The 26,239-nt window shown below is 48.2% G+C and overlaps 2 protein-coding genes across 2 annotated transcripts in view; both read right to left on the bottom strand.

Annotated features, from left to right (window-relative positions):
- Nucleotides 1–1,054: 1,054 nt before the first annotated feature.
- Nucleotides 1,055–4,126, bottom strand: LOC116423346 (basic proline-rich protein-like). Its single transcript, XM_031966758.1, has 2 exons — nt 3,965–4,126; nt 1,055–3,121 (listed from the first exon to the last, which is right to left on the bottom strand). Exons 1-2 carry the CDS (start codon nt 4,124–4,126, stop codon nt 1,055–1,057), a joined length of 2,229 nt encoding a protein of 742 aa, XP_031822618.1.
- A 1,236-nt stretch (nt 4,127–5,362) lies between these two features.
- Nucleotides 5,363–26,239, bottom strand: part of TMIE (transmembrane inner ear) — a 36,002-nt gene continuing 15,125 nt past the window's right edge. The window contains exons 2-4 of the mRNA XM_031960473.1: nt 19,913–20,030; nt 9,503–9,652; nt 5,363–6,444 (exon numbers count right to left, since the gene is read on the bottom strand). Of these exons, the coding sequence (XP_031816333.1) occupies nt 6,359–6,444; nt 9,503–9,652; nt 19,913–20,030 (354 nt within the window). The 3' untranslated portion in view covers nt 5,363–6,358. The remainder of the gene's footprint in view (nt 6,445–9,502; nt 9,653–19,912; nt 20,031–26,239) is intronic.

Below are 26,239 nucleotides of genomic sequence, written 5' to 3'. Positions count from 1 at the left end.
TGAGTCTAAGAGTTTCCATTTCTTCAGCTAGACCCCCAAGAATACCAGATTAGTGTCCTTGGATGCCCCAAACAAACTGACAATTCTCTTTGACTGAGCTGATTTGTTATTTATGGAACTTTTGTTCCCAAATGAACCTAGCTCATGCTCTTAAGTGAATTTCATCTCCTCTATGAGTCTGGACATTCTCCTCTATTATTTGTAACTTCCAGCTTGACATTCTAAGTCCCCATTCTTTTTTTTTTTCTTAAAGATTTTTACTGGGGCAGCTAGGTGATAGACAGCTAGGATAGAGCACCAGCCCTGAAGTTAAGAGGACCTGAGTTCAAATTTAGCCTCAGACACTTAACACTTCCTAGCTGTGTGACCCTTGGCAAGTCAAAAAAAAAAAAAAAAGCTTTTTATTTTCAAAACATATTCATGGATAATTTTTCAACATTGATGCCTGCAAAACCTTGTGTTCCAAATTTTCCTCTCCTTCCCTCCACCCCCTCCCCTGGATGGCAAGTAATCCAATATATGGTAAACATGGTAAATATGTGTTAGATCCAATATATGTCTACATATTTGTACAATTATCTTGCTGCACAAGAAAAATCATATCAAAATGGAAAACATTTGAAAAAGAAAAAAAATGCAAGCAAACAACAAAAAGAGTGAGAATGTTACGTTGTGATCGGTTCCCAGTGCTCATTGTTAAAGAGAGTCACATCCATTAGAATTGATCATCATAGAATTGTTGCCGAGTATAACTTCATTTCACTGAGTCCTCTAGTCTAAGATCTTCCCCAATTCTGATATTTTATTCTCAATGAGGGAATGGAAAAGCATTTTTTAAAAGCACTTAATAAGTCCTCGGGATACAGATAGGAAAAGCAAGACAGCCTCTGCTCACACTCTCATGGGGGCAACAGAGGAGGGGTTAGGGAGACACAGGGGGAAACATATATAGGAGGTTTTAGCTGCAAAATGAAAAGGCCCGTGGTCTTTGGGGGAAGGGCAGGGACAAAGCATCTGTTCTAATGTCACATCTTCTAATCTCCCCGCTAAGGTTTCATTTTCTAATGTCACTCATAAGACCAGATCTGCTTCTGGTGTTGGAGCATGTGCCCTCGCCAAAGGCCTTCGCAATGAGAGGGTCCTCCTCGGAGGAGGCCGGGCCGGCCCGGGGCAGATTCTCCCTGTGACAGCCGCGGGGGCCGGGCCGGGGCAGATTCTCCCCGTGACAGCCGCGGGGGCCGGGCCAGGGCAGATTCTCTCTGGGACAGCCGCGGGGGCCGGGCCGGGGCAGATTCTCTCTGGGACAGCACGGGGGCCGCGAGGGCCGGGCTGGAGCAGATTCTCTCTGGGACAGCCGCGGGGGCTGGGCCAGGGCAGATTCTCCCCGTGACAGCCGCGGGGGCCAGCGGGCGGGCCGGGCAGACTCCTGGGACAACCTGGGGCCGGGCCAGGGCAGATTCCCTCTGGGACAGCCTGAGGCGGGCCGGGCAGATTCCCCTCTGGGACAGCCGGGGGCCGGGCGGGCAGATCTCCTCTGGGACAGCGCGGGGCCGCGAGGGCCGGGCTGGGGCAGATCTCTCTGGGACAACGCCGGGGCGGGCCGGGCAGATTCTCTCTGGGACAGCCGGGGAGCGCTGGGCCGGGCCGGGGCAGATTCTCTCTGGGACAGCCGCGGGGGCCGGGCCAGGGCAGATTCTCCCCGTGACAGCCGCGGGGGCCGGGCCAGGGCAGATTCTCTCTGGGACAGCCGCGGGGGCCGGGCCGGGGCAGATTCTCTCTGGGACAGCACGGGGGCCGCGAGGGCCGGGCTGGAGCAGATTCTCTGGGACAGCCAGGGGCTGGGCCAGGGGCAGACTCCACTGACAGCCTGCGGGGCCGCGGGGGCCGGGCCGGGGCAGATTCTCTCTGGGACAACCGCGGGGGCCGGGCCAGGGCAGATTCCCTCTGGGACAGCCGCGGGGGCCGGGCCGGGGCAGATTCCCTCTGGGACAGCCGCGGGGGCCGGGCCGGGGCAGATTCCCTCTGGGACAGCCGCGGGGGCCGCGAGGGCCGGGCTGGGGCAGATTCTCTCTGGGACAACCGCGGGGGCCGGGCCGGGGCAGATTCTCTCTGGGACAGCCAGGGAGCCATGGGGGCGGGCCGGGCAGATCTCTCTGGGACAGCCAGGCGGGCCAGGCAGATTCTCCCCGTGACAGCCGCGGGGGCCGCGGGGGCCGGGCCGGGGCAGATTCCCTCTGGGACAGCCGCGGGGGCCGGGCCGGGGCAGATTCTCTCTGGGACAGCCGCGGGGGCCGGGCCGGGGCAGATTCCCTCTGGGACAGCCGCGGGGGCCGCGAGGGCCGGGCTGGGGCAGATTCTCTCTGGGACAACCGCGGGGGCCGGGCCAGGGCAGATTCTCCCTGTGACAGCCGGGGCTGGGCCAGGGGCAGATTCTCCCCGTGACAGCTGCGGGGCCAGGGCGGGCCGGGGCAGATTCTCTCTGGGACAACGCGGGGGCGGCCAGGGCAGATTCTTCTGGGACACACTGGGGCGGGCTGGGCAGATTCTCTGGGACAGCCGGGGTCGGGCGGGCAGATTCCTCTGGGACAGCGGGGCGCGAGGGCCGGGCTGGGGCAGATTCTCTCTGGGACAACCTGGGGGCGGGCCAGGGCAGATTCTCCCTTGACAGCTGCGGGGCCGGGCAGGGCAGATCTCCCGTGACAGCTGCGGGGGCCAGGGCGGGCGGGCAGATTCTCTGGGACACATGGGGCCGGGCCAGGGCAGATTCTCTCTGGGACAGCCGCGGGGGCCGGGCCGGGGCAGATTCCCTCTGGGACAGCCGCGGGGGCCGGGCCGGGGCAGATTCCCTCTGGGACAGCCGCGGGGGCCGGGCGGGCAGATTCCTCTGGGACAACCCTTGGGGGCCGCGAGGGCCGGCTGGGGCAGATTCTCTCTGGGACAACCGCGGGGGCCGGGCCAGGGCAGATTCTCCCTGTGACAGCCGCGGGGGCCGGGCCAGGGCAGATTCCCTCTGGGACAGCCGCGGGGGCCGCGAGGGCCGGGCCGAGGCAGATTCTCTCTGGGACAGCTGCGGGGGCCGGCCGGAAGCAGGGCCAGTGAGGGCGGGAGCAGGAGGATGCTGCTACTCCCGGAGCTCCTGGGGGTCAGAGCCCTGGGGTATCTGCCTCCAGATCGGGAAGCGGTGAGGGATTGTCCCGGCACAGGCCGCCGCCTCCCCCTCTCTCAGGGGGCTTTGGTGCTTGGATTCCCAACTCCGGGTGGCGGCCGGTGGGCGCGGCTGATTTGTTATGCTCAAGGGTTGCTGATGCTCAGGATTATGTCTATGGGAGCTGGGCTGGAGGCAGGGCTCATTGGGGGGGGGGGGGGGGGGGCTGCACTTTCTGGGGTAAGAGCTTAAAATGTGACCTGCTCATTAATGGCGATTGCTCAGTGGGTGGTGCTGGCGGTATGGAGGACAGCGGTCCGGGCCCCTGAGGATGGCCCTTCTCGGGGATGATGGAGAAGCAGGACCGGGGTTCTGGAGGGGGTACAGGAAGGAGGGGGAGAGGAGGGGGAGGTGGCTGCTATTCTCGGGGCGCCTGGGCTGATTCCGAGGGTAGGTGGCGGTTGAGGCCGTGGCAATGGATTTACCTGGTAAGTGAAACACTTCAGGGGGTTTTGTGGTTGTCCTCAAGTTATTTTTAGCTCCAGCATTTTATGCTTTATAAATCGCCCCCATCTCGAACATTTTCTGTTTTCTGCTTTAAGGCCCAAGGGAGCCGCGGCGTCCCGTGACCCCCGGCTCCTTCTGGGTTTGATCTAAGGCCCCTCACAGTCCCAGCAGATCCTGGTACTGTGCGGGTCTCTCCAGGTGCCCGCAGCGTCGGGCTCACAGAGACGGCACCGCCGGTATCCAGGATCCCGGGCCCCAGAGGCTCCTTGTACGGGGCGCTCCGGGAAGATAAGGGAGACGTGGGACCCTTACACGGGTCACGAGAACTCGGTGGTGCTTTTCTCCCCCAACGCTCGGAGGTCGGAAATCCTTCCGCGCCGGGAAAGTCGGGGGCGGTGCCGGGGCGGGCGAACCTCGTCCGGAAGGTTCCCAGGGCGGCAGGACCAGCCACTGCCCGGGCAGCTCTGCCGCCATCTTGGGGGGAAAGCGAAGTCCCTGTATTAGGGGATGAGCCTTCCCCCCCTCGTGTCCCCCCCGGCCCTCGGCATGCGCCGAGTCCCCATCAGCCAGCGTCGGGTCCGAGATAAGGACAGTAATACACACGCATCCGGGTATACAGGTGGGGAGAGAGGCGAGGAGATGGGGAGGGGGGCCGTCCGCAGTCAGAATAACGCGGGATTTATCGGCTCCCGGTTAATGTGCTATCCTTACAAGAAACCCAGGGGTCCGAGCCAGGCGTGCAGGGACAGACGCCCGAATTCTCACTGGATGCAAGATCGGTCACGCACGGAACAAAGTCTCTGTCTTCTGGAAACCAAGGGCCCGTGAAAGGGGACTAGCCATCCTATACCAGCACCGCCAGGAGACGGGAGGGAACAGAGCATTGATTGATATCTCTGTAAGTCTTGTTTTAAACGTGTGGGATGTTTAAAAGATTCACCCCTATAAACATCCTGGTAAAAATCCAGACCTACAAGTGGCTAAATCCCACCTGTGTCCAAACCTCAAATGGATACGGCTCACGTATGTCCACACTGTGGGTGGACGAGGCTGCATCAACCAGTTCACTCTGTGTTAGCCATGCCCATTGGCCGGCTGATTCTGGCCCTTGCTTCCCTTACACTAGACTTCTAATGACTGATTACATCACATTGAGCAAGGTCCAAACTTCTCAATTCACCCTCTGTACTCTGTCCCCAATCTAAATTTCTAGTTTAATTTCCTACTTCTGTTCCTCACAGACCCTTTCCTTTCCTTTCCTTTTCCTTTTCCTTTTCCTTTTCCTGTCCTGTCCTTTCCTGCCCTGGACTTAACTTTTCTTTCCTTTCCTTTCTTTTTCTTTTCTTTCCTTCCTTCTTTCTTTCTCTTTCTTTCTTTCTTTCTTTCTTTTTTTTTTTTCTCTTTTTCTCTTTCCTTCCTTTCTTCCTTCCTTCTTCCCTCTCTCCCTCTTTTCCTCCTTCTTTCTTTCCTGACTTCAGGACTGGTGCTCTATCCACTGCACCATCTGGCTGCCCCCTCACAGACTCTGTTCTCCAAAGAGATCTTCTCCTCTCTCCCTGGGATGGAATAATTTCTGTTTTGATGGTAACACTCTTTCCATTTGGAATATGCCCCCTATTCTATTCTATAAAAATCCCTTTCATCATTCATCCATTCAAAAGATTTTTATTAAATGCATCCTGCACGCTAGGTGTATTGAGGGAGATAAGATGAATATACCATCTTCGTGATGTCTACAGTTTAGTAGAAGAGAAGACATTTATTTCAATAACATTTACTAAGCACTTACTCTGACGAAAGCTTTGCACTTGGTGCTGGATGAAATACAAAACTTAAAAATCTGTGCCCTGACCTTGCAGAGACAGCAGTTAGGGCAACAAGACACCAACACAAGGAACCACAATACACAGTATTATGTAGTGAGTGCACAAGCGAGGTACAAAGCCGTTGCCCTGGGAGGTCCAAGGGGAAAGGTCTTTGTCACTGAGGCAAGGGTGCGGGCATCAGGAAGGGCTTCTGGGACCCAGCGCCTCGAGATTTAGCTTTAGACTTTTCACAGAGCCTGCCACTGACGCCATCACCTCTCGGCCTTCCCGCATCTACCCTAATTCCTGTAAACTTTTCACCACAAGGCTTGCTCTCCATCCCTTCATCATATCTGGTCTGACTTGCCCTTGGTCATGCAGTACTTTTCAGAAGGATTTTAAACTAAGTCTTCACGTCCCCCATTATCCCCACTGTCCCTCAGATAGCAAGACCAGCAATCTCCCTGGTAGGGTTGTGACAAAAAGCACTTTGTCCTTCCAAGAGAAGTCTGGAAATGGCAGCTGTTCTGATGCACTTTGTTGGGAAGCCCCCCGCCCTCATGGAGATCAGAGCAGGCCCTGGATGGGTAAGGTCTGCGAGTAGGGGGAGATGGAATGAAGAGGGACCCTCAGGGTGTCAGGCCCACATGGTGACTTTGCTTGGGCCATCGGACTGTGGAAGGGGCAGGAGTCTGGGAAGGAAAAGAGAGCTCTGGAAATGGCCCTTGGCCAGAGCCTGGGAGGGCTGGGTCCTAGGCTTGTCCCCGCCGGTGGCTTGCCGTGTGATTGTGGGCAAGTCCTTTCTCCTCCTCCATCAAATGAGGGCTTTGGACCCATGGTTCCTAGAGCCCCTTCGGACATTCTCTGAGTCTGCGAGGTACACAGGGGTCAGGGAGGCCCTTCATTTCTTGCCCTCTTTCTTCTCATCCTCCTCCACCTTGATGGCTACTGTGTCCACGGTGTCCTTCTTCTTCTTCTTTTTGTCACCTGTTGGGTAGAGAAAGGTAACAGAAGGGAGAAAAGATGGGGAAGAGGAGGAAGGTCACCCTCAGAGCCCTTTGGGCATAGACTTTTATGAGCCCTCTCAAGAATCTCTGTCTCTCCAATTCAGTTTCAATTGATCAATGATGGACAGAAGCAGCTACACCCAAAGAAAAAACACTGGGAAATGAATGTAAACTGTTTGCATTTTTGTTTTTCTTCCCGGGTTATTTATACCTTCTGAATCCAATTCTCCCTGTGCAACAAGAAAACTGTTTGGATCTGCACACATACATTGTATCTAGGATATACTAGGACATATTCAACATATATAGGACTGCTTGCCATCTAGAGGAGGGGGTGGAGGGTGGGAGGGAAAAATCGGAACAGAAGTGAGTGCAAGGGATAATGTTGTAAAAAAATTACCCTGGCATGGGTTCTGTCAATAAAAAAAAAGTTACTATAATAAAAAAAAAAAGAATCTCTGTCTCTGTCTCTGTCTCTGACTCTCCTTCTCTCTCTGTCTATCTGTCTCTCTCTGTCTCTCTCCCTGTCTCTGTCTCTCTTTGTCTCTATCTCCATCTCTCTGTCTCTTTCTCTCTCTCTCCCCCTCCTCCCTTTCTTTTTCTCTCTCTGTCTCTGTCTCTTCCCCATCTCTATGTCTCTGTGTATCTCTTGCCCCCCGCCTCTGTCTCTGGATGTCGGTGTTTTTCTCTCTCTCTCATCTCTTTCTCTTTTTTCTCCATGCCTTTACACTTTCCAAAGCACTTTCCCACATATATTCTCATGGGAGCCTCACAATCCCCCCCAGGAGACACAGGGCAGATAACACTGTCCATATTTTTCAGAGAAGGAAACGGAATGAGAGAGAAAAAGTCGCAGGAACATATTTGGAAGGGGCCTTGGAGGCTGTAGGGTTCAATCCTTTCATCTCACAGATAAAAATTAACGGTTACAGAGTGCTCACCATATGCCAGACGCTGTGCTAAGCAGCTGACAATCATGACCTCATTTGACCCTTACAACAGCCTTGGGAGATAAGTGCTGTGACTATCCCCATTTCACAGATGAGGAAACTGAGGCAAACTTGCCCAGGATCCCACAGCCAATAGGCGTCTGAGGTCACATTTGGATGGAGACCTTCTGACTCTAGCCCTGGCTCTTTATTAACCCAGAATCTTGCTGCCCCTCGAGTAAACTGAGGCCCAAAGAGATGACATCACCCCGGTGAGTACTCCAATTCCAATCAATGGCACGAAAGGAAGTAGGAGTGAGGGTCCAGGTCTTCTGACACCTCCCTCTGTCCCCGACTCTTAGCCCCTTCTCTCCCCTGCCTGCCAAAGCTCCCTGAAGGTAAAGCGCCCCAAGGACAGATGTCCCTAAGGGCTGGGGCTCTCCCAGTCACCGCCTTCCTATGAAGGTCCCCATCGAGTGCGTCCTTCTTTGAGTCTGACCGCAACAGGTTCTGCTTTCTTCACAGAGTCTGACAAGGTTCCCCTCATCTCCTCCCCAAGTCCTGCTCCCCATCCTGAGATCTACGTTCCATCCCTTCGTTCGTGTCTGCTGCTCTTCTCCAGCTCGTCTCCTACTTTTCTGTGCCTTTTTTAAAGGATTGTGACATACATGAGACACAAAATTACAGAGCCATTATTATCATTACTGGAGGTCATCTGGTCCAAGTCTTTTGCCTCTGACTAAGCCAATATGGCAAGTCTCTGTCTCTCCTCCCCTTCTCTCCTCTCCTCTCCTGGGTTTTCCTAGACCTCTGACTCCCAACCCCCTCAATTCCCCAGAAATTAGGAAGTTCTCTCTGGGACTCAGTTTCTTAATCTGTAAAAATAAAAGGTTAAAGTAGCATACACATATGTAGATACACATATATATAATGAATGTAGACTTTATAATAGATTATAACATATAATCTAATATATAATATAATCTAATAATAATAGACTATAATTTATAATCTAATATACAACACTTATCTAATATATTTAGAATTCCTTCCTTCCAGCTCCAAAATTCCTTGTTCTATATTCTTAGACTCCTTCTAACTCTAAAGATTTGCCCCCATGGCCCACAGAACCCTCGACCTCAGAGACAATCTGATCTAAACTGATGAGTACCTGAATAGCTGTCACTCTACAACATTCCCACCAATGCGGTTCTCTGTTCTCTCCTTGAACCCCCTTAGCTCATTTTGTTTCTGGAGCTCTGGGATTTGATTCATCTCCATTGTCCGACTCCATCCTGCGTGTTTGGTCGGTCTCTGGGGGGTCTCATTCTCTCCCTTCCCCCCAACTCCCTTCACCAACTTCTCCTCTCCCCCATGTCCTGCCCTGACTTGTACCCAATAGGATGCCTTAATCTTGGCAGCTCCGTCTGGTGCTGGTTTGCTGGTTCAGGAAAAATCCTACTTCAGGGTCTCAGAGTCGGTCACCCATCCAGCCCCCCCAATACTGACATGGAATTCGGGGTCCTGTGGCCCGCTCTCCCCCGCTCACAATACACCCTGTTGTGGAGTCCAGACTTGGACACACTCTAGCAGTGGGATCGTGAGACAGGCCTCCTCCTCGGTAGAAGGGGGAGATGGAGCAGGGCCTCCCATCTCTGGTTCCGAAGCCAGGATCGGCCTTGAGCAGCCACTCTGGACCTTGCCTCCAGCCTCCCAGCCACATTTGGCCATTCTGGGCCTGCTCTTTGGGGAGACTCCTCTGGCTCCCGAGGTCCCTCTCCCCGCCTTGGAACCTCCCCCCCGGCTTCCCTCACTCAGCTACCACTCTACAGGTGACAAAAAAACTCAGGGCCCAACGTTCTCCAGACCCACCCACAATCCCCAGGGTCAAGAGCACGACTGTGGACAGCTGTGCAAACTCTGTGAAGGTCTCCCTCTCCCCGGGTCCTCAGCCCTGATGCATTAGTCAGGAAGGGGTTTGCTGTAATTCAGTGGGATGCAGAACCTTGGAGTGAAGGCATCTGGGACAGAGAAGTTTGGGGTGGAGGGACCTGGGGAAGGAACACGGGACGGGGAGTTTGGATGGGGGGCAAAGAAGGAAGCCCTCACCTCCAGGAACTTCAGTGAGCTCCGTCAGGGGGGGCACGGTCTCTAGTTTGTCCGTGTACATCTTAGCCGCCCTCCTCTGCAGGTAACGGGCCTCGATCTCCTTCCGGGTCCGGGGCACGCGGCAGTTGAAGACACAGCACAGAGTGATGACTGTAAGAAGGGGAACAGAGGCAGAGATGGGGCAGCTGGGCCAGGGACCGCAAGCCCAGACCCAGAGAAAGAATCCGTTTTCCCCTCACCTGTACTTGGCAATCCATCCCAGACCCAGGTAAGGGAAATGGCTGAGGTTCTGGGAGACTAGAATCCAAGCCAGAGCTCGGGCTTGTGGCTAGGTTAGCCCACTTCAAGCTCCCACCTGAGTCCCCTTGTTTCTTCAGGAGGCAAGTTAGATTTTCACTTGGGCCTTATGACATTGTTTTTCTCAGTGTCCAGTTTTCCCTTTGGTCCAAAGGGTTCCTGAGAGCAGAGGTCAACTGTCCCTCAGCTAGAAGCTATCTGAAGGCAGCCCCTTAGGCTAGGGACTCCCTGAAATTGTATTTATGCCTCGCTTGTTATTTCTCTGGTCCAGGCTTTGCCTTCAAAGGTAGCTCAGCCTGGTCACTCTACTGAGGGCCGCATCAGGTCCGCCTGTTTCTTTGCACGGCTGCTGGACATTTGTGATTTTATTGGGGCCCCAGTCTCTCTCCCTCACCTGTTTTCTCAGCTGTGACTGTCCGCCCCCAAAACCCACAGGCTCAAATAGGGCCGAAATGTGTTGTCCTTAATCTGGTTCAGGCTGTCTAGGCCCAGTCCCAGGCCACAGAACCAGCCCTTGGGAGTGGAGGGAATTGGGAGAGTCAGATCTTATTAAAAACCAGATATTGAAACCTAAACTTCCAAGGCAAAAACCACTGGAGGTGTGGGCTCAGGGTGTGGGTGGAGATATTTTGGGGAATCAGCAACAGAATTAAGAATTTTCTCATTCCTCAAAGAATTATAAAATTTAGAATTGGAAGGGCTTGAAGCTTATCTAGTCTAGTAGTTTTCAGACTTTTTGATCTCAAGATCCCTCAGCATTCTGAAAAATGATAGAGAATTCTTTGATATCCTTAAAATTTATTGAGATCTCCAAAGAGCTTTTGTTTGGATTATACCTATTAATATTTACAATATTAGAAATCAAAACTGATAAAGTTTTAGCCCATTACACATTAACATAAATAAAATATTTTATGAAAATTAAACTTATTTTTCAAAAGAAAAATAGTGAGAAAGACAAGTCATTGTTTACATATTTTTACAAATCTCTTTAATGTCTGTCTTAATAGAAAGCAGATGGATTCTCCTATCTGTTTCTGCATTCAATCTGTTGCAAAATGTTGTTTTGGTTGAATTATATAAAGAAAATTTGGCCTCACAAAGATATATAGTTGGAAGGGTATTTTACTAGGTCAATAATGTCATAGTATTATTGTGAAAATAGCTTTGACCCATGGATTCTGAAAGGGATCCCTAGAGAATATTTTGAGAAATGTTAAGCTCATTACAAAGCCCTGGGACTTTAAAAAAGAAGAAACTCAGGATTAAATAATTTTCCAAGAACAGAAGTGAGTGCAAGGGACAATGTTGTAAAAATTACTCATGCATATGTTCTATCAATAAAAAGCTATAATTTAGAAAAAAGACTGCAACACACAAATTAATGACTATAGTCAGTCAGTCATGGTGTTAAATACCTACTATGTACCAGTCACTATACTTAAATACTTTATAGTTCTTTAAGGTTTATAAAATAATTTCTTTTCAACCCATAAAATAAATGTGAATGCCTATATTCAAAAAAAATTTTTCCAAGGGTATCCAAGCTAATAAGTAGGAGAGCTGAGATAGGGGTTCAGATCTTTCATCTCTTGAGCGAGGCTACATTTCCCTATACTACCTGGAGGCTGACAACAGTTTAAGGAGATGGATTCATGGTTGGGGCTTAATCAGGTGGACCAGGCCCTTTCTCTGGAAGAGGAGGCCCCAATCTCTTCTCCTCCACAGGCTCCAAACCTCTGCTTTCTTGATGTATCAGCAATGTGCAGATCACAGATCCAACTACATCTAAGGGCATTGTCTCAATTCGGGCGCCATTACTCAGATACAGAAGGAAGAACAATTATACAGAAAGAATATTTTTAAGGATAGTTTGTCTCTTCCAGAGAGACACCTGTGTTTGGATTACAAGGGCCTTTTCCTCACTGTAAAAGTAAATGAAAGTGTGTTTATATTTTCACAAGTATGATTAACCCCATGATTATCTACTGTTCTGCCCCCTGGCTCTAATGTTCTATTTTCAAAAGATCTGTGTTCTTCCTGCCCTAGAACAACTCTTTTGATATGTAGACAAACTTTTCTAGAGGATAATGGAACTAACACAAAACATTGTAGGCCTAAAAGCAGCTTCTAGTGTGCTCATTGGCAGGGTCAACTTGGGAGAGTGACTGTTGGAGGTGGTGAAAGTTGGTGAAAAACTGGTCACTTTGGTTAAAACAGGTACATCTAAAACAGGTGTTTATAAGTGTAGATACAACTATATAAGTTGCCATCATTAGCATTATGAATTCATGACTCAAGTAACAGAATAAATAAAAACTAGTAAACTCCTGGAGTTCCTGGGGAAGGGGGGAGGAAGAGAAATATATAGAGGAAGTTGGGTACTATGTCCTAGCCCCAAAGTGGTGTATAATATGACCTGAATTCTTTGATTTCTTTGGGGTTTGATTTTTGTCACCTCTAAAATGGGGACATCAGGACTTCTAAATCTTGAGACTTCTCTCCCAGTAGCCTAGCCAAGGGCTCCATGCTCCAGAATGCAGGCTTCTTCCCCAGCCACCACAGTAGGAAAAGGTCCAACAGACTGGATTTCTCCCATTCTCATTTTCTCTCCATACCCATTCTCCTTCACTGGGAGGCTCCCAGTGAGTTTCCCATGCTTGGGAATCCTATGAAAATCTCTCCTAGCCCTTGGGAAAATCAGCCAGCCAGGAAAATCTGAGCCCTAACCCCTTATTATCTGGGTGACCCTGAGCAAATCCCTTTTCCTTTGTGAGTCTGAGTTTTTTCACCTTTAAAACAGAGATGGTAATCATAATCACAGGCATATTAAAGGTAAGATATTTTGCAAACTTGAAAACCCTAAAGAAGAGGCCATTGTTGTTACTCATTTAATAAACATTTAATGAAGTATAAATAGGAGTTATTATTAACCAGCACTGACCATCATCATTATTACTGTCGAGCTAAAAGCACGGCCGGCTTCTCCATCTCAGGACCACCCCCATTCCTCCAGTGCTAGGGGGGAAGGCGGGAGCCAGCAGCCCCTGCACACTGAGCCTGGGGAGCTACAAGCTTCAAAGAGCCTTGCAGATGTTGGCCTGCATCTCCTGCAGATGTTACCAGGCTGGGGAGGACATGCAAACCTCCCCTGCTTCTTCCCTCACAGACATTTGTTTGGGATGGGCCTGAATTAGCTTTTAGAATAATAAAGGCAGGGTTTTCCCCCTGGGGAGCTAGTTCTGGGCTGATAATATCAAGGCTAGCGGCAGCCTTTGGCACGAGGGCCTTTGCCCTCGTGTATCCCTTTTCTCCAACCCAGGATGCAGAAAGGTCCTCCCTGTGGGCCAGTGGTACAGCTTGAGGAGGAAGGCAAAACCTCGGACTCTATTTACCTCCCTCGAATATGGGATGTCTCAGTGGACTGAAAAGGATCCCAGAAGAGCAGGGCTGGGAGGGACCCTGCACCATAGGAGGTCAGAGCCAGAGAGGATGCTCGAACACAGAGTTCTGAGCTGAAAGGTGTTTTAGAGATTATCTATTCTGTCTTCCCTGAGATCCCCAGAGAGGAAAGTCACAGGCTAGGAAGGGACAGCCAAATTCCAACTCAGTGCAAGTCAGCCCTTTGTCTCCTCCTAAACACGCAGGCCCCTTGTTTCCCATTGTTAGTTCTAAATAATAGTTAAGCTAACCCTGTCATTTTTCCCCCAAAGGCTGTGTCAGTCCCAGTCCCAGGGCCCCATCGCACAACTCTATAACTTTTTCGGCCGAGGGACTCTGGAGAATGAAAACTGGAGCTACAATAAAAATGACCAAGGCAGACTCTGAGCCGGCGGTGTTTTATCAAAAGGGCCATGGTCCCAGCTAATGAAGTGGATCTCAGATCTTCCTCGTGGTCCGAGATGCTCCCTTGTTTTTATAGGGTTTTATACCCCGATATGTAAGAGAGTATGGAGAAATACAGAACATCATTGGTTGATAGACCGTACCCGTGAGAGTCAAAAATACCATTGCAGCAGGATCGGGGGGGGGGGGGCATCCCAAGGCAACTGGTTACATACTCATAAAATGGTCCCCTGCTCATGTCGGACAAGAGAGAATGGTCCGGAAATACAGAGATAAATTGGGGGACTTTCTAAAGCATCAAGGCATCCCCCTCATGTTGGGTCTGGGCATGAAATTTAAGCAAAACACCTTAGAGATGTCTGTCGGCATCTTATGGTTGCACACGTGAGCCTTCTAACCTGATGAACAAGTCCTGACCATTACAGTCTGAGGTCCACATAAGAACCTTGCTATCCCTATATGATTTATGTAGAATATCCCACTGATCAGTACTGCTTGCAATAGAGAGGGGAGTCAAAATAGATTGTTTCTCACAGTATCGTTCCACTATTGTCTCCTCCCTATTAGAACGTGAGCTCCCTGAGGGCAGGGACTGGTTTCACTTTTATGTTTCTATCTCCAGTGGAGCTTGACTTAGAAATAAGCACTTTAGAAATGCTTCTTCATTTATTTATATAATGACAATGGGTCCCCTGGTGACGAAGATGCACAAACACATAACTCAGCATTATTGGAAGGAGACCCGTCCTTAGCAGTTGGAGGGAACTTGGGTTTGAATAGTCTTGACATTCTGAGATACTACCCAAAGATCACAGGGTTGTACCCTGGGCATCGTGATGAAAGGATGATACGGAGTTGGGGGCATGGCAAGGTGGGCACGGGGCCCCACAGTGTGCCCGACACTGTGCTAGGCCCTTCACAGCTCTCTGGCTGGATCCTCACACAGCCCTGGGAGAGCTTATATTGTAATATATATCATATATAATAATGCTATTATTATCCATATTTAACACTTAGGGAAACCGAGGCATAGAGAAAAAAGATTTTTTCAGTGATTTGGACTCAGATCTCCCTAACTCTAGGCCCAGGGCCCTCTCCACTAAGTCACCCAAGCTATCCAGGGTACCCAAAGTCACCTTGTTGGGGGTGGCCTTTAGCTCTGAACTCTTTAGTCTATGAACATCTCCCTCAGAGCTTGGGGAAATCACTTACCTTAGGAGACCAAGGAAAGCTGGAAGCCAGATTAGATTTCTTGTGTCTTCTGTCCCCAGAGGACAGAACCAGAAGCAGTGGGTGGAAGTACAAAGAGGAAACTCTAGGTTTGATATCGAGAAAAACTCCTTAATAACAAGAACTGATCCAAAGTGGAGTAGAACGGACTGCTTTGATAAGGAATGGCTCCCCGTCCTTGGAGGCCTTCGAGAAGTAGTTGGATAACAATGCGTTAATAATGGGGATTTCCTCATGTAAGGGTTGTCCTGGGGGGCTTCTGGGGCCCCTTCCAAGTCTCCAGTTCCATGAATTCTAGGAGGGCTGGTGAGGGTCCTAGGTTTGAATGCCAGCTCTGACCTTGCCTGATGGAGGCAGGTGGCAGCCTCTGGTCTCCAGTTTCATCACTGATAAAAGGAGAATAATAACAGTTTCCCTCCTCTCCTCCGGGGGCCTCCTTAGGAAAGCATTGTGTAAGCCTTTAAGTACTCTAAAAAGTAAGCTATTATTATCATTACCATGGAGGCAGTAGCTATTAGGAAGCCGAGTTGTCTCAGGAGAAGAGCCTTTGAGCATGGACAGGAGAGCAGAGATCTGATTCTCTTTCTCCTTCTTTGGGGTCCATTGAGGGCAACTCGGGCTCCTGAAAGGGGTGGTCAGGGGAGAAAGACTCTAGTAAGGCGATGTCGTGAAGCACGTTTGACCGAAGGCCATCCTCTTCAGGGAGGAATGAAAAAGCCATCCAGGATTGCCTTCCTGCCTGCCGGCTCTACTCTCTTCCCATGGAGGAAAGGGGTTATGTGGAGAAGAGGGTCTATAAGAGGCTCCAGCCAGGGTTAGCGCAAAGGTACCATAAGAGGGAAGAGCTAAGGAGCTCCTGCCAAGAGGGGACACATGGGAAGCAGATGGAAATGTGGGCCTGGCTCCCTTCCCTGCCTCGCACATCTGGAGGGGGCTGGCCCCCTCCCCAAGAGGACGCACCCAGTGACTTCATCCTCCCAGCACCCCAGGATTTCTGCCACCCAGATTTCTTTAGCTCAGATGACAGAGGAGTCACTCACACTCCCCTCCCTGCAACTTGCCTGCTCCTCTCTTGGGTCCTTACTCTCTGGGTCTCCAGGGTTTGATTGTGGTCTTGGAAGACCCCAACGTACCTCTCCCCAGACCCAGTCCCCCATTTCTCTCCCCAGACTAGTCCCCCACTTCTCTCCCCATACCCGTCCCCCACTCCCAGGAGATGGTAGAGCAGACCAAAAAACTCCTGAAATAAGAAGCCACACCCCTGACACCAAATAGCGGGGTGCCTCTTAATTTCCATGAGCCCTGGTTTCCTCAGCTGTAAGATGAGGAAGTTTCATTCTGCCCCACTTAAATCCAATTCATACTCTTGCCAAGACGTCAACCGGTGACCTCACTGGTCCTCTCCAGCAACAAGAAGGGGCTACCAGGTGCTGGGCCCCAAGCTGGGAGCTAGAAATACAAACAGAAATAAGACAAGTCCCTTCCCTGCAAATTTGTGTCCCATCAGGAGAGACCCGTGCAAATAAAAAATATGGATTTCCTTGGTGTGAGGAATCCTGATAAGGAGAGTCCATCCACCAAAAGAGAGTGCAAGCACTGGGCAATGTCTAGTCTTATTGGGCTGTAGGAACACAAGTCCCCGCAGCAGGACCTCAGGCTGGGACTGGGGGTTCAATGATTAGCCTAGGGTCACCCAGGCAAGCTTTGAACCAGGGCTTCCTGACTTCAAGGTCTGTTCCACAGCCTCTATAGCATTCTGTTGCCTTTCTGTAATAGATGCAAAAACTGAGATTCAGAACAAAGAAGTGATTTGGCCAGAGCTAGGGATACCTCTTAAGAGGTAGGGGGCTTGAATTGAAGTTTTCCTGATTCTGAGGCCATTTTCCCACACACTTTACCCCAAGGCCTCCCATGTATGATAGATAAAACATAGCACAGTGATGGGAAGCGGGGGTTCGGGTTCAGAAAAGTTCTCAATAGAAGGCAGAAGCTGAGTTAAATGTCTGAATGAGGGGACATTGACCCTGAACAAAGATGGACCAAGGACAAACGGGTGGGAGCCAGCCCAGCACGGCGTTCCCCACCAAAGCTGTGAGTGGGACCTGTGGCACTCTGCCTGCCGACTCCCTGCTCTGCAGGGCCATTTCTTGGTGGACAACCTTGTCCCCAGATGCTGGGTTATTGTGAATCAGGAACACTTTGGATGCCAGAGGAAGGCCCTGACTTTTTCAACCTATGAGCATAAAAACCTGCTCCCTCCCTTTCTCCCGTTTCTCCATGCATCCTGCGCCTCTCATCCCCATCTCTGCCTTCTCTTAGATTCGGGGTCCCATTTTCCCTGAGTTATGGGGACTTTCTCAATGGAAGTTTTCAAGAGACAAAAAAGGTTGGAAGATGAGCATTCAATTTCCAGGCCTGCCACTGATTCACTGTATGCTCTTGGATGTCACCTCATTTCTCTAGGTCCCCATTTCTTCACCTGATAATGGGGGAATTTCATTAGATGAACCTTTAAAACCCTCCTTTTCTAACACTCCACATCCCAATAAGTTTGTGAGGGCCTTCCGGGCCCAGCACAGCGGATGGAGAGCCAGACCTAAGACCAGCTCCATCCTCCCATGCTTAGTGGACACAAGACCTTGGGCAAGACAGTGTCCTAGGCAAGCCAAAAAACTTCATAAATTGCAGAAAAAGAGCTTTGTCCTAATGATATACCACATCTACTTCTTATATCTATGGTCTGTTGATAGTATGAGATGGGAAAGACTGGGAGGGAGAGGGAATGGACTGTGATTAAAGCAGACAGTGCTGGGGTCAAGTCAAATCTTAGCTCTTTTGCTGTGTCCCTCTGAACAACTCACTCCCCTCCGTGGACCTCAAAAGCTGCAAAATATTTTAATAAAATATTTTAAGTAATTATATATAATTATATTAATAATATAAATATATTGTTTAATAATAAATATATAATAGTAAAAATAAAAAAAATATTTGCACTACTTTTAACAGAACTATTTAGAGATAAAAGGCATGAAAGTACTTGTTTTGTTTTGGGGTTTTAAAAAAACTATTAGAATGTTTATTTGTGTGAGTTATTAGCATCGTCAAAGCAGCTTTCTCAACTGGCCCTCGCCCCACAGCAGACCGGCAGCTGGGACGTTCTCCCTCCGCCCCACACCATGGACACCCTGCCTCGGACAAGCCAGATTCACTTTCCCATGAGCCCTAGCCAGGCGGAATCAGAAAGAGAGTCCCAGGCCAATCCCAAGAGAACACGGCCTTCCAAAAGCCAAAAGAAACCACGGTGACAGAGTCCCCTGTGGTACTGTGGAAGGAATGAAGGCAGAGCTGGAAATCAGGAGACCTGGGCTCTGTTCACAGCTGTGTCATCCACTGGGTGACTTTACCTAGTCATTTCGTGCTTCAGGACTCAGTTTCTTCATCTGTAAAATGGGACTGATAACTAGACCTTCTAGTCATTTAGTTAGTTACATAAGGACTTTCATGGGGAGACCAGTTTATAAGCAGCAAAACTCCACGGTAACAAGGATGGAAATTTTGACACAGAGCTTAGGGGTCATAAAGCCCAGGGTGATGGGATTATCTGGGCCACTGGGGATGATCTATACAGTCCTCTTGATCCAGGAGGCTCAGGAGCTGAAAAGGAGGTAGCTTGGAGCTGCCTAATTTTACTCAGAACTCAATGTGAGTCACGGAGAATATGGCACTGGATAAAATAAAATGTTGTGAGACTTGGGGGCCACAGTTATGGTTGGTGTTACCGCAGGGGGATTTCCATCTTGACCCCACCCAAATTGCCCTCCTTTCCTTATCTGGGTGGTGGCCCTTTAAATTTTGGGGGGAAGAGAATCATCAACTGGGCATTCTGGGGACAGAATGTCAGGAATCCCTTCCCAACACCAGGCCCCATAATTATAGTAATTACCCTGAGGCAACCTTCCCTGGCAAAGAGGGCTCTAGTCACTGGGTAGAATCCCTCCCACCACCCCCATTGCCAGTTTCCTCCATCCCGCAGACCCCAAACAGGGACATTTTGAGCACCATAAGGTGCCAGAAACAACTAGGGGCCTCCTGTGGTTAGTCAACTAGCATTTACCAGAATTCCTCCCTCGCATGGTCTGGGACCAGCATGGGCCATGACTTTTCAGCCTGGTCTGTGTGCCTTCCACAGGTTGCCTTCCTGCTTGTTGGCCCCCGGGGACGCCCAACAACGCAAAGTCCCTTAGGTCTCTGTACCTCCCCTCAAGCCCCCTGCCCTGGATTTAGTCTGGCTCCTTCATTTTCTAGGACTGATGACATCACCACAGGATGATGTCTTGACTACCCTTCAAACTAAACTGAAGAGGATAGGACCAGAGATTTGGAGTCTGTAGGAAATTTCTGGAGTCTCTCTAAGCCCAACTCTCTCTTTTTAAAAATGAAAGCTTTTTAATTTCAAAATAAACACATGGATAATTTTCAACATTCACCCTTACCAATCATTGTGTTCTAATTTTTTCCCTCCCTTTCCTTCATCTCCTCCCTTAGACAGCAAGTGATCTAATATATGTTAAACATGTGCAATTCTTCTATAAATATTTCCATACTGCACAAGAAAAATCAGATCAAAAAGGGGGGAAATGAAGGGAAAAAAACCAAGCAAACAACAAAAAGAGTGAAAATTCCATGTGGTCCTCCACACTCGGTTCCATAGTTCTCTCTCAGGGCACAATTGGCTCCCTCCATCACAGGCCTGATGATCATCCCTCTCATTTTTATAAATGAGGGAACTAAGGCCAAGAACTTAAGTCAAATATTCGGGTCTTAGAGCCCAGGTTCTCACAGACCAAGTTCAATCATCCATCCTCTCCATACAAGCTGCTTTGTAGGAAGGGAATATGGAGTTGGGATGGGGAGAGACGGGAAAGAAACAAGGTGGGGAAGCTGGGGTGGGGAGAATCAGGGGAAATGGGGTAAGAAAGGGTGGGGCAGATTAGGGGACAGGCCGGGGAGTGGCGGGAGGGGGGCACTACTTACTGATGGACAGGACAAAGAGGGAAAATATCCCAACCACGTGCCACAGACGCATGTCCCAGAAGACGACGGTCTCCTTGGTGAGTGGAGGCGGTTTGGGTTTTGGGGGTGCCGTGCTGGGCTGCAAGAGACGAGAGAAAGGAGATTGGTACCATAGAGGAGACGGAGGAGGGACAGTAAGGAGCCCCCTGTCCGTTAATCCCAGAAATGTGACTCTCCGGCACCCATCCACCACGTAGCCCCGTTCCCCCTCTGTGCCCCCGCTTACATGAGCTCAGCTGTTGAGATGATGACGCCAAGAGCCATAACTGCCCATCTGCTGATGGCCCCGGTAGTCCTTAAATGATCTTTTGATAACGAATTACCATTACTGTAAACTCACTTTTAACTCTGAAATTCTATGTTCCGAGCTCCAAGGTTAGGTCCGGTTTTGACGCTGTGTTCTAAGTCCCTTACCCCTGAAATTTCAGCATCCTAAATGGGGTGGGAGGCGGTTCTGGGGCTGTGAATAGTGTCTGGCCATATTTCCTAAAACTCTGTCTCACCCACTTCAGCACATCCCATGGACGAACACACAAAAACCTTCCTTAGAGTCTCCTGTTATTCTGCTGCCAAGGTCGAAGTAGCTTGGGCAAGTTGAAGACCTTTGTCGGGAGTTTTTATAACCGCCTCCTCCAAACCGAACTTGTGCTCTGGAAAGACCAATGAGGTCAGTCACTCCTATGCCCTTGAGCTACCCCCTCCTCATAGAGGGACATCTGGAGGTAAGGGACGGTCCCTCTGCCTCTTGGAAAGTCCGTAAAATAAAAGAGCGGTCCAGACCGACCCGCTTTGGCAGTCTGGTTTCTTAGAACCGTGTTTTTAGATGAATAAAGTAAAATCCATCTGATTACAAGAATAATAACATGGAAATTAAATTATCAGCATATTATGTTTTTTTTCCTCAATAGTATTTTATTTTTCCAAATACTTATAAAGAAAACGTTCGTTTTTGTTTGTATTGCACATTTTTTCTCCTTCCCTCTCTTCTCTTCCCCCTCCCCAAGATAGCAAGTAAATATGACTTTTTGAAAGTTTCCAGACCCCCAGGTTAAAAACCCCTGTACCCTATGATCTCTGAACACTTTGATCTGTAAATGAAGTGAGTTCTCATTCGCTACTTATAACCTGTATGGCCTTGGGGGATAGATCTTCTAAACTCTCAGGGCTTTAGTTACTTTGTTTGCAAAATCTAAGTCTCCAAGATCCCCCCAAGATCGTCCCGTCTAGGAGCAGTTCTTTCAGACCAAGGAATCCCTGAAGATGGGACAAATCTTCCTTTCTCATGCTTATAATTTTCTCGAAGACACCTGAGCCTTCAGCATCTTGAGAAAGATGGCTTGGGGGAAGGGGGAGGCAGCAGAATTAGGAAAAGGCAGAAAAAGGGAGAGTTTGGGCTGTCTGATTTCTCTTTCAGTCCACTGGCTGTTTCCCTGAGGCACTGGATACATAGAGAACGCTTGGTACAGATTCATACCTTTGCCATCTTCCTTATTTTCCACCTCTAAAATATAGGATCAGTGTCCCCTAAGAAAAGACCAGCCAGAAGCCACTGATGAGAAACAAAAGAATATCCTTTGCATTTTAGTGGCATTGTCTCGTCAAACTGAGACATGTTTAAGACCTGAGCTTATAAAGACCAAGGTCTCTCACTGGGAGACCAGTCTGGATCCAGATGGCTCTGGAGGGGAAACCGAGGCAGGTGCCCTTCCTCAGTTCTCCCTCACTCAAATCCATTTCTCTTGTACATCATGACATTCTTTCCCTGATGTCATGGTCCTGGAAATGAGGGACAAACATCAATAACAATAATTGGGAGAAGAATTAACTCCGGAGGATGGGGGCTGGTCAAGGTCTGGATGATTCTGCAACACTATATGAGGAGGGGACCCTTCAGCAAGAAGAACAGACCACCCACAAAGTAGGCTGGAAAGGACACTGGATCAGTGGGTTTGGCTTGGAATTATGGTCCTAACAATAGCAACAGTAATAATAAAAATAATAGTAATTATTATCATTATAATCATAGCTCCCAGTCTTAATTTCTCTCCCTTAATGATAGTTTGTTCACATTTATATGGTGCTTTAAGGAAGGGAAACAAAGAGCTTTCCTCACACCTTTCCTGGGAGGCAAACAAGGCAGGTATTATTATCATGCCCATTTTATAGAAGGGGTAAATGAGGTTCAGAAATTAGAAGAAATTTGTCTACAGCCTGTAATTATCTAGTAGGTGCAAGAAGCCGGGCATTTTTCAGCTCTCCTGGCTCAGTGTTCAGGTGCAATACTGGCTGAATTCTCACAAGAGCTAATTGCCCTCCTCCAGAGAAGAAAGAATTAGAAAAATTATCTCTCCATATGTTCACAACTATGGTCCACACCTGCCCTCTAGTGGTCAAATAAGTTAATGTCAAGGTTCTTCAATGTTTTCTGAAAAACAAATACATTGTCCTCCAAAGAGCCTGGACCAGGGACGTCCTGGAATTTAGAACTGCTGGGAATCTCTAGGACCACCTAGTCCAACTCACTCATTTTAGAGAAAAAAGAAAAGAAATTCTAGTATAAGAAAAGTGACTTCCCTAAAGAACGTAAGCTCCTTTGGGAAGAATAATTAATAATAAATATATATTAATAATAATAACTAACATTTATATGTTTTATAGTTTGCAAAGAGCTATATAATGTACATTATGTATAATGTATATGTATGAAATGTATGTTTATATATAATGTATTTTACATATGTATGTGTAAATTATATATATTAGCTGTCTGTATTATTATATTCCATAGTATATTATTAACTGTGTATAACATATATATTACTGTATTTGTGACATATATGTGTTTACGTGTTTTATGTATTACTGTTATATGTATGTATAATATATAAATTGTATTTAAATATCATTGTTATATGATATATACGATATGTAAACTGTGTTTATATATTAATTGTGTTTTATATATATTACTGTCATGACTATATATGATATATAATATATAAACTATTTATATATATTACTGTTATGACACATATATGATGTATATAATATATTACTGTTATATTATATATATATAATATATTAACTGTGTTTATATATATTACTCTTATAAGATATATAACATATTTATTGTTTTATACATATTATTGTTATTACACATATAGATATATATAAGTATTACTGTTATATGGATATATATTATGTGTATTTCTGTCATATGATATATAATATATTGTGGTTTTTATAAATTACTGTTATGACATATATATGATATATAAGATATAAATTGTTTTATTTATATTACTGTTATATGATATATAATATATACTTACTGTGTTTATATACATTACTCTTATATGGCATGTATAACATATTAATTGTGTTTTATATATTATTATACATATTATGTATATATATATATATAAACTCACATGATCCTTATAGCAACCTTGGGAGGTAAGTACTGTAATTATCCTCATTTTGCAGATGAAGAAACTGAGACAGACAGGGGTCAATTAACTTACCCAGGGTCCCACAAGTATGAAGTGTCTGAGGCTGGATTTGAACTCAGCTCTTCCTGACTCCCTATCTAGTTCTCCATCTACTGCACCACCTAGCTGCTTGACTGTCTTTCCTATGTTGTGTCCCCAGTACCAAACACAGTACCTTGCATATAGCCAGTACTTAATTATTGCTTGCTAAATGGGATTTGCAACAGAGAACTCAGCCGGCTACAGCTGCCTTCCAAGGAGCTGCTTATCCAAAAAGGGCTGTGCACATTCTGACTTGGGCCGGCTCGTTAAATTCAACCACTTGGGTTGTCGGGGGTCCTCAAACTTTTTAAAGAGGGGGCCAGTTCACTGTCCCTCAGACTGTTGGAGGGCCGGACTATAGCAAAAAAACAAAAACTTTGTTTTGTGGGCCTTTAAATAAAGAAAATTCATAGCCCTGGATGAGGGGGATAATCATCCTCAGCTGCTGCATCTGGCCCGCGGGTCGTAGTTTGAGGACCCCTGCAGTAACTTGACTCTAACATCACGGGATCATCTTGGTCCTCTTCGAGAGGGGAGGATAGTAGCCAGCCAGCCAACTCTAAAGAGATATTTGGCCAAGCTTCTTCTGATTGTGTCTCCCTCTCATTGCAGCTGAGAAGAGTCTACTCTTTCTAAGATGAAAAAGGGGTGCTAAGAATTTTCTTTGGTTCCATTTCAACCTCAGACTCAGGTCCCAAGGGGTTCAGGTTTCTGGGAGAGGTGATGAACAGATCTGGGAGATAGAGACCAGGAGCTATCTGAAGGATAAGGGGTGTCCCTGGGCGGCAAGGACTTCCAAAGGGGGTTGGGGGAGGGAATGATGCCTCAGCAAGAGCAGAAATAAAATAAACAAATAAAAATCATCTCCTAGAATGCTATCTCTAGGGGATAAAAACTCACAATCATATGGAGATGTAATTCTGGTAACTAAAATCAGTTTGTTGACCATTGTGGAACATCCACGTGCTTTGGTGCTGTCTGCCATGGAGATAATCTCTGAATATAATTCTCCATCTGTGAATATCTTAAATGTTGAAATAAAAATGAGAAATGTAAAAAGAAAAAAAAAAATCTCCTACCAATGTACACAATGTCCCTAAGGGGAAACGGACTGTCTTAGAGAAATCTAACAAGGAGGGAAACCTTTTTCCCCATGACAACTTACACTTCTGGATAACAGGTCTTGATGTCCTTAGTTATCAAATAAGAAACTTCTTGATCAAATTAGATATTATTTGTAAAGGAGTTTGAATAGACAATGGCATATAGTAGACATTTAATAAAGAAACTTAAAAAACAATAAACTTATTTAAATTTACATTTATTAAAATAAATAAATTTAATAAGTAGTTACTTCCTTCCCTTCCCCTTAAAGAACAGTCTGCATGCACATTTGCTTTCTGCTGCCCTCCTGGTCTTCCACTTCCCTGTTCCTCTGCAGCCTCTGAAGGGTCAAGCTCTGTTAGGATATCTGATCATACCATGATTTATTCTACCTCTTAGCCCCTTATCATAGCCTAATTCGATCCCATTTATTTGTGCACAGGGAGGATTTCTTTCCATTCAAGTCAATAAACATTTATTAAGCACCTGTGAGGGCAGGGAGGTTCCCCTGGGAGTTTCTGGTACAAAGAGCAGGTCCCTGACCTCAGCGCCTCTAGGTTCGGTATAAATTGGTCCCGGCCTTGGGGAGCTTAAAAACGGAAAGCTGTCCCAGATAACCCAGGGAGGGAAGGGTCGGAGTTTGGTGTAGCCCGCGCATCTCCCCCAGGACCGTTCCCCGAACGGCAGGAGGTGCGTAATTACTCGCCGCCTTTCGCCCCGAGTTTCCCATCCCCGAAGTTCCCACAGCAGAAAGCCCCGGCCCTGTCCAGCGCGCGGGAGCTGCCAACAATAATCACCGTCCCACCCATTGATAGGGGCCGCTTTACTAAGCTCGTTATCACGTCCCCGTGGAGGCTCCTCCGAGCTGCCGCCCCCGGCCCCGGGGGCTTGGGGAGGCGAGCGGGAGGACAGCCCGCCGCGGGCTTCAGGAGCGCTGTCCGGTAGGCGCTTGGGGAGCAGCGCGCTCGGGCGCACGGCCCCCGGAGAGCGCAGCGCTGCCGGGCGGTGGGTGCTCGGCCCTGGGCAGTGGGAGCAGACGAGTCGGACCGAAAGGCTGCCGGAGGTCTCGGGGCTGGCCCCTGGGCCAGAGGGCCCAGCCTAAGTGAAACCCAGCGTTGTCTCTGCCCAGAAGGAGCCAAGAGCGAACCTTCGCGGTCCCAGGGAACGGATTTAACGGGAGCCGGGCGCGGAACTCAGAATAAGAACCTCCCTGCCTTGGAGGAGCTTGCCTTGTACTGAAACAAAGCATGTGAACAAAGAAATGAGCAGTAGAAGTGGAAAGTCCCTGGGAAGGGGAAGCCGGCCGGGCTTGTGTGAAAGGAGAGGATGGAGGGAAGAAGTGTAGTGAAAGAATGTGGCTACTCTAGGACGCGGGCCTGGCTCTTGATGACCGCGACTGGAGTTCTGGACGCAACTCCAGAACTCACCAGAATCTAAAGCAGTTAAGAGGGGTCTGATACAACACAGCGTTTCACTCTCTAAAAAACAAACAACAACAAAAAAAAGAATACCCAATCTTCCAAGTACATCAAGAGGCTATCATGATTCACCCTTGGTTTATGAGAGATGAAACAACCATCCTTTTATTAATTATTTCCTAGCCGTGATTCATAAAATAATTGGTTACCCAGAAATGATGTCTCTGGAACTT

This window comes from Sarcophilus harrisii, chromosome 1, assembly GCF_902635505.1.
Source record: "Sarcophilus harrisii chromosome 1, mSarHar1.11, whole genome shotgun sequence".
NCBI lineage: Eukaryota > Metazoa > Chordata > Mammalia > Dasyuromorphia > Dasyuridae > Sarcophilus > Sarcophilus harrisii.
Note: the sequence above shows the minus strand (reverse complement) of the source record. Positions and strands in the feature narration are given on the sequence as shown.